The 8708-nt window shown below is 41.7% G+C and overlaps 1 protein-coding gene across 3 annotated transcripts in view; it reads right to left on the minus strand.

The window, feature by feature from the left end:
- Tfrc (transferrin receptor) overlaps positions 1–6443 on the minus strand; it is a 32610-nt gene extending 26167 nt beyond the window's left edge. Inside the window, exon 1 of one of the 3 annotated variants that reach the window (XM_015486811.2) lies at positions 6299–6443. Coding sequence is in view for 1 of the 3 variants with exons in the window: in XM_048794471.1 (XP_048650428.1) it covers positions 2878–2884 (7 nt within the window). In the remaining 2 variants the exon portion in view is untranslated. Of the gene's footprint in view, positions 1–2877; positions 2897–6174 lie in introns of those variants that run through there. The other 2 variants (XM_048794472.1, XM_048794471.1) reach the window with 2 other exon arrangements.
- Positions 6444–8708: the final 2265 nt, after the last annotated feature.

Genomic DNA, 8708 nt, shown 5'->3' on the forward strand with positions numbered 1-8708 from the left:
TGAAGTATCTTGTCTGTAACTCACTTTCAGTACGCTGTGTGTGTGTATCACCCTTATGTGGCAAACAGCTAACAGTAAATCTAGTTAAAGGGGATAGAAAGAGTATCACTGTACTATTATTTCAACTTTACCTGCAGGCTTGACATATTTGAAAATTAAAATATGGGGAAAACTAATTAGAATGTCATCCCTGCTAAGCATATTTAAGTAGCCAAATTTAGCAGCAAAAAGAAAAAGGGACAGGGCTGGGGATGTAGCTCAATGGTAGAGCACTTGCCTAGCATTCAAGACCTTGGGTTTAATCTTCAGTACTGGGGAAAAAAAAAAAAAAAAGGTGGGGGAGACAACAGACTATCATCTGGGGGAGGGGAAGACTGAAGCAGAATTAAGTCAAAATCACAAAGCATCTGCAATAGACATGAGAATCCTAATCCTTCATTTAAAACAGTTGCTCTAATAATTTGTTAGATCTTACACACACACACACACACACACACACACACACAAAACACATAGATATGCTATTTTACAGACGAAGACATCAATTACCTAAGAAGCTAAGTGATTTATATAAGGCTGCAAACTGATAATTTTTTTTTTTTTGGTACCAGGGATTAAAATCAGGGGTGTTTAACCACTGAGCCACATCCCAAGCCCTTCTTAAGGTTTGTTTTGTTTTGTTTGGAGGAGGTACCTTTGTTTTTTGTTGTTGTTGTCTTGTTTTTGAGAGAGAGAGAGAGAGAGAGAGAGAGAGAGAGAGAGAGAGAGAGAGAGAATTTTTAATGTTTTTTTTTTTTTTTTAAGTTTTTCGGCGGACACAACATCTTTGTTTTGTATGTGGTGCTGAGGATCGAACCCGGGCCGCATGCATGCTAGGTGAGCGCGCTACCGCTTGAGCCACATCCCCAGCCACCTTTGTTTAATCTAGTATTTTCCACCTCCTTTTTTATGTTTTATGTTGAGACAGGGTCTTGCTAAATTGCTCAAGTTGGCTTTGATCCTCTTGTCTCAGCCTCCAGGGTGGCCAGAATTATAGGCATGTGCTACTGCACCTGGGTGCAAACTGATACTCTAAATCTAAAGTATTCTTGGCCAAGGCAGTGACACATACCTGTAATCCCAGTGGCTCGATGGTCTGGGGCAATATTACAAAATTGAGGCCAGCCGTGCAATATAGCAAGACCCTCAGCAACTTAGTGAGAATTGTCTCACTAGGGAAAAAAAAAAGAACTGGGAATATAGCTCAATGATAAATAGTAAAACATCCCTGGGTTCAATCCCAAGGAAGGAAGGAAGGGAGGGCAGGAGGGAGGGAAATTATATTCTTACCCCTGGAATTAATTTTTTTTTAAGCTGTAGTTGGACACAATCTTATTTTATTTATTTTTATTGGTGCTGAGATCAAACCAAGGGCCTCGCATGTGCTAGGCAAGCACTCTACTGCTGAGCTATAACCCCAGCCCTTTTTTAAAAATTATCTATTTTTTAACTGTAGTTGGACACAATACCTTTATTTTATTTATAATCAAAGTAAAATATCTCTGTAACTAAACGTCATGTCAAGTTAAAGCCTTTACTGAAATCATAATTTTCAAATTAATTTGGTCTGAGTGCATCCAGGTACTTGAAAGTGATGTTGAAAATGGACATCTATTACATATAATCCACTTTTAAGTCTTTTCCCAAACACAGAAGTATACTTATAGCACATTATTTAAATACCCACAAGGTAGAAAGCATGCCATCTACAAAATAAAAGACTGTGTAAACTGGCTTTAGAGAAAGCCTCCTCTTTTGAGACAGGGTCTCACTGAGTTGCTTAGAGCTTCAATAAGTTGCTGAGGCTGGCTTCAAACTTGCAATCCTCCTGCCTCAGCCTCCTGAGCTGCTGAGATTACAAATACCACCACACCTGGCTAAAAAGTTCCTTTCTAAAAAGTACTTTTAAACATTTTTTTTTTTTTAACCCCAGGCTTTAAAGACCAAAGTCATATGCAATCTATCATATTCTTAGTAGTACAATCTCTTGCCCCTTCTGGTACAAAGTTTTATCACTACCATTGCACCAAAAGTGTATAACCACAATCACTTGGGCCAGAACCAGAAGGCCCCACCCTAAGCCAATTTTGATCATCCTTTTTCTAGGAGAAAACAGTTTATAAGTTTAAAACTTGTCTGAACCAACCATGCCTCAATTTTTATAGTTTTAAATTAATTTTGTTTATATAATTTTATTTATTTATTGCAGTACTGGGGATGGAACCCAGAATGAAACATCCCTGCTAGGCAAACACTCTACCATTGAGCTATACCATTGGTCATGGAAATAATTTTAAGTCATAACACATTTAAATAAATTATTTAAATAAATTAAATAAACGAGATTGAGTAATTTTCAAATCTATAAAACAAGTAGACATTTACACATTTTATTATTTATTAAAACCAGAGTACATGTTACTGATAAAACAAATGTTATTTTTATTTCAATCTACAGACACAAAATTAATAACGTAACATAAAATAAATCACCTGAATATGGAAGCACAAGCCTGTGATACTTGGAAGGTTGAGGGATGAGGATCACAAGTTCAAAGACAACCTCAGCAACTTAAATGAGACCCTGGCTCAAAAGTTGTTTTTTTTTTTGTTTTTTTTTTAAAAGTGGGGTTGTGGTTCAATGATTAAGTGCCCCTGGGTTTAATCTGTGGCAAACAAAACAAAAACCCAAGTGAAATCACTCTAATTTATGTACTCTAAAGGGGCATGGGAGAGAAACTTTTCCTATCAGTTATCAACACCATTCTGTCTATAAACAGTTCTATTAAAAAGCCATATCTAGGGCTGGGGATGTGGCTCAAGCGGTAGCGTGCTTGCCTGGCATGCGTGCGGCCCGGGTTCGATCCTCAGCACCACATACAAACAAAGAAGTTGTGTCCGCCAAAAACTAAAAAATAAATATTAAAATTAAAAAAAAAAAAAAAAGCCATATCTAAAAGCCAAAAACAATTCTCATTTGGTTTATTTCAAGATGTCATCACCAATGCTGATTAATCTATTACAAGATACAATCCTAATATCACCTGGATTTTTACACACATTAGTTAACTGTATTATCTCTGAAGTTCCCAACGGGGATAGAACTTGGGTACTCATATATGCTAGGCAAGCACTCTACCACCGATCTACAAATATTCCCCAGTCCTTTTTATCTTGAGACAGGGTCTCACTAAATTGCCCCCTTGCCTCAAACTTGTGATCCTCCAGCCTCAGTCTCTGGAGAAACTGGGTTTAAGTTATAGATCACCAAACCCAGCTTGAGGGGAAAAAAAACAGTTCAATTCTTATGTGAAACAGAAGGAGGATCTGAAATGTCTTTGAGTTGTGAGACAGAAGATAAACAGGCAAAAGATACTAGGTAGACTACAATCCCAACCTTCCTTAAAATAAAGTCATCTTGCTGGGAATGTACCTCAGTGAAGAACTATCCTGAAATCTTAAACTAATTGTAGTATCTCAAGACTAAGGATCTATAAAAATTTCATAGAGCTGGAGGTTGTGGAAGAGTTCAGACATACTCTCACCTATTATAACAGACAAAGCCACTACTCTCTCTTGTGAAGTAAGAACAAGCCATTTGTCAATACCAGCAAGCCCACTTCAATTTAGAAAATCAGCCACTGTTTCAAGTCTTTGGAGTTCACATAAAAGGAAGTTCCTGTAGCCGTTTTTGAGGATCTGTTCTAAAAATCTTCACTGCCTTACGTTCATAATCTGCATTTTCTTCTAAATGAGACAGAATACACTTTACCTACATTCTTCCCTATTCCTTGAGGTCCTATTCATCTCTTCCAGACTCAGTTCAATGGCCTTCTTTAAGAAGTTTTTTCTGACATATTTCCCTATCCTGGAACACTGGATAATGGACTATGTGTTAATTAATAAGGAGTAAAAATTTTATTTCTTAACAGTATTGGTACATGATTAATGCATATGAGGTTCCAAATGACATGAAAAAGAACATAATGAAGAGTTTGGAACTAGAATCTTTCCCCATTTTTATAACTAGTCTGGTTTATCCTGAAATCACTAGGTAAATCTTGGGTAGAAGGAAGTTTCTTTAAAAGCAGAAAAACTGCTGGGCACAGTGAAGTGGTACACTGTGGCAGAATTTCAAGTTGAAAGTCAGCCTCAGCAACTTACTGAATTAGGTAACTTAGCAAGATCCTGTCTCAAAATAATATATATAAAGGGCTGGAAATGTGGCTCAATGGTTATGTAAGCCCTGGGTTCAATCCCAGGTATCTAAATAAATAAAAGCAGAAAAACTGTAAAATATACCTGGTAGGGTTCTAAAATCTCAAGCACCTGGTTGTAGACAATGCAAACATTTCCTTAGACAACTATGCATTCACCAGGTGAAAAGAAAAGGATTACATGAATTTACCAAACTTGTGCAGGGTGCTCAAAACTCATGTACTTATATATACACACACACATATGTATGAATTCACAAGGGATGGTCAAGGTGTTTCTAGTTAAGAGTTTAATTTTATGGCCTGAAATGAAAGAGCAGTGGAGCAGCAGCTTCCTTCCCATATAGCTTTCTGAAAAGAGATTGCCCAAACTGAAGGTCAGAATTACAGAACCACTCGAAGTCACTGCGGTCTGCTCATCAGGGACAGCAGAAAGAAGGCACCTACACAGAATAGTTCCACAAGGCCATTTTTAACTAGGTTTCATTGTTTGCCTAAGGTTTAACTAGGAACCTTACTCCATAATAGATAAGCACATTATCAGAAGCAAATAACTGCCTTAGGGTCGAGTTACCCAAACTAAATCCTTAACACTGGCTAGGTTTACAGTCATGATTACTTGACAACAGCATCCCAAAGGGGGTGGCGGGGTACTATATTATATCCAACTGTGGGTTCTTCATGTAAAAGTTTTCAACTGTGGGTTCTTCATGTAAAGGACACTGAGTTTATAATCCAAAACCATAAAGACAATGCAGGACCCACAAGTACTTTAGAGAGCCTAAACTTAATTTTCGCAGTAAATTCTAGAAGTCAGCTTAAATTTCTTTGTTAATGGGTCAAATTTCCCAGCTCTGAGACAAATGAGTCAGCGCCTACTATTACAGACTCGTAGTTAAGCCCCCAATAAAGACGTTGGGTAGCCGAATACTTCTGTAACTGGACAGATTCCTATTTCAATCCTCTTAATGGGAAAATACACAATAATGCAGTCCTCTCCATAAGTCATGTACCCCAAGGTCACTGCAATCAGTGGGCAGGAAGAAAGTGTTAAGTGAAAAGAGGTGTCACTAAATATCATTTTCTTACAGACCCTCTCTCCACACAACCACTATAGAGAGCTGTCCAGCAGAAACAATGAACACAATGGGTCTCAAAAGCCCTTTGATCACACTAATTCCCAAACAGAGTTTACACACAAGTCTTTTTCCTACGGTCTCCCATCTTGTAGGAAAGACTGCCAGCAGTACTCTAAATGTGAACACCTGGGACGTTCTGTTGGATTCCGCCTTGGGAAAATTTGAGAGTCCACACACAAGGCCAACAGGCAGAGCCTGGCAAAAGATCAGGTGGTACCGGAGCTCAAATGTACGGTTCTCAGAAACTGCCACCTAAATGCCCATGACATTCTCGTAACCGAATCGGGGTCAGCTTTGTCCCTTTTAGCAGTGAGACTAGGCCTTGCAGAAGAGAAGGGTTATAAGCCCAAGGTCACCCAAGAACCCCGACAGCCACTGCTGGGAGTTACTTCCTGGAGCAGCCACGTGCTCTAAGCTCAGCAGAGCTGCTGCAGCGTGGCTGCCCCTGAGCCTGGCTAGGAGGGCATGCAGCTTTTAAGAGCCAGCTAGTGAGGAACAGGGATCGACCCGGCCCGAGGAGCCGGAAGCAGAATGGAGAGAGGGCAGAGCGATGATGGGGTATTTTTATTCTTGCCCTAAGCCCTAATAGAAAAACCATTCGCCTCTCCGCGACCAAGGCAGGCGCAAAACGCAGGAGAAAAAGGACGTTCCTCTCTGCAGAGCGGCCCCACCCCTCTGCACCTGCAGCCCGCTCTCGGCGCGGACGCAGCCCCCGGCCCACCAGCTCGCGGCTCCCGCAGCATCCCGCCCGCCCCACCGAGGCGCTGCAACCTCCGCACCTCCCCGCAGCTGCTGGACAGCACCGAGGTGGGGTCGACCCGGATACCGCTCCAACCCGCCTCCCAGGCTGAGGAAAGAACAAGAGGGTCTCTGAAGTTCTAACAGCCGCCGCGCGTCACTCACTCAGGCGCCTCCTCCTCTGTCCGCTACCGCCCAGCCGCTACTCGCGATCCAGACGCCCTCTGAGAGGTTGGCCACCCGCAACCCGCGGCTTATAGCATGGGCCCGCCCCACTCGACCCCCTAGGATTTGCGTCACTTCCTGCCTCACGTACACCTAACGAGGTACTCTAAAGAAACCGCCTGGGGTGATGTGCGCGCGCACCCGGCCCCGGCCCTCCGCTTGGGTGCGCGGGGTGGGGCGAGGTCTCAGAGAAAAGGCGCCAAGACGGCAGGTGCCGGGCGAAGCCGAGCGATTGGCGCACTGGCTTTCTACTGGGCGCCCTCCTCTGGGCCACCGGACCCAGCCCTTGTCGCCCGGAGCGCTCCGCCTAACCTTGACCGACCTCCAGGCCCTGCAATGCAAGGTCGAAAGTGTTAGCTTTGACTCCAAAATATTTATGGTGAATAGTTACTTAAAGTGAATAACCAGGATGGAATATGAGGTAGCCACTAAAGCATATTGTAAACATATATATTTCGCAGCCTCAGAAATAAGCAAAAAGGGGAGAAAAATAAAAGCAAAATGCAAAATTGTTTTTAGGAGGTATACAAGCAGCACTTGAACCTAGACTGACAGAGGGATTTGCATATGTTTAAGGCATAAGAAAATGGAAAGGAAGGTAGAAACCAGAAACATGCTGAGGTGATAGGATTGTAGATTTAACTTCACGTTTACTGCCATTATTGTTACAGGATGGCTGAATGCATAACAAGTACGACAGGATTCTTGTCACTTTTAAAAGTCTTTGCAAACATTCACATTTTGCCTTCTGTCCATTACAGACCAAGACCAATGAGAGAGTTTACAAATAGCTTCTAAGTTAAACCTGGACCAACAGAGGGTTACAGATAACAACAACAACCACAGACTTTGTAGGTGGAGCCCTACGGGACCTGGGGCAGTACTTTAAAATGCAAATCTATTCTGGGGCTGCAGGCTCTTGCCTTTCCCCACATTCCGCTCTGAAATAAGGGCAAATACTTGGGATTTGCCACCGCAGGTTTTTGTTTGTTTCCTCTGTAGTATTGGGGATTGAACCTGGGCTTGGTGCATATTAATTAAGAACTCTACTACTCAACTACATCTCCACCCTTAGATTTTATTTTTAGATGGGGTCTTGCTAAGTAGCTCAGGCTGAGGTCAAATTTGCAGATCTTCCTATCTCAGCCTCCCAGGAGCTGGGATTATGGGCATGTGCCATCCAAGAGCCCTGCAGCAGTTCCATTTACACCCACCCCTGTATAAAATCTCTCTCCACTCTAAAATATGTATTTAAAAATCTTATAAGCCAGAACATCGCTGCACCTTAGTTGCCTTGAAATTCAGACAATAGACCGTCTGCTTTTCCTTGGTTATGAGGTAGAATGGGCCCTGACAGGAGGATGGTGCAGCCCTCCTGCCCGCCCCAGTTTTATTGGGGTTCTCAGGGAAGTTTCAGTGAGTCCTGCCCAAGTCTGCTTCCTGACTTTTGAATGGTGAAATGGGAACTGCATGGGTTGCCTCCAAAAGAGGATGCAAGAATTCAAGATGCTTGCAGAACTGGTGAAATTGAGTTCCCCTCTTTTTGCCTCAATTTACTGCTCCCTTAATCTGTTTATTACCTTTGAATAGCCTTCAGCAAGCTTTTGTTGTGAAGGTCTTCCGGTTTTAGTTGCCACAGTGATTGGAGGTTGTGATAATTTGGGTTATAGTTGAGGCCACCTGATAAGGTGACCTGATCTTGAAACAATTTTTTTTCCCTTTGAGGAAATTTAATTAACATTCCAAACCCCCATCTTCCACGTGCTTATCTGTCAGATAAGGCTGTCTGTGATTTTCAGTTGCCCTTTGTTGTCTTTTCCCTGCTCCCTTTCCTGGCTGACTAGCTACCTAAGATCCCCCACCTTAACCCTCCCCCACCCCTTAAGGACTTGTGTCCTTAAACTCTTTTAAAGTGGTTGGGCATCATCTAGTCTGGCTATTTGTTGCTGAGAAAGGGCAAAGGTGAGGGAGTGTTACCTCAAGTCCTGGTCCTCTATCAGATGGTGCATGCAAGTTAAGGATATTTAACAATACTAGTATTTCAAGGTGAAATATCTCATACCTTCATGGAGAAAAGCAAATTTAGGATCATCCATTGATATGAAATTTCAAATAAAATTTTATATTCACTGAATAAAACACCAAAGAGGATGTCAATTGTTTTTATTTATTGTTTTTATTTTCATGCTTTTATTACTGGTAACAGACACTATGCAATCAAATTCCCTTACTAACTCTTTGTCTCTGGAAGTTGCAAGATATTCCTCCTCTACAGTTTCAAGTAAATGAATATAAATATATTTTGCTTTGTTATGAAACCTGTATGTTTTTAGCCTCCAACTCCAAACAT

The sequence above is a fragment of the Marmota marmota genome, unplaced genomic scaffold (genome assembly GCF_001458135.2).
Source record: "Marmota marmota marmota unplaced genomic scaffold, marMar, whole genome shotgun sequence".
Taxonomy (NCBI): Eukaryota; Metazoa; Chordata; class Mammalia; order Rodentia; family Sciuridae; genus Marmota; species Marmota marmota.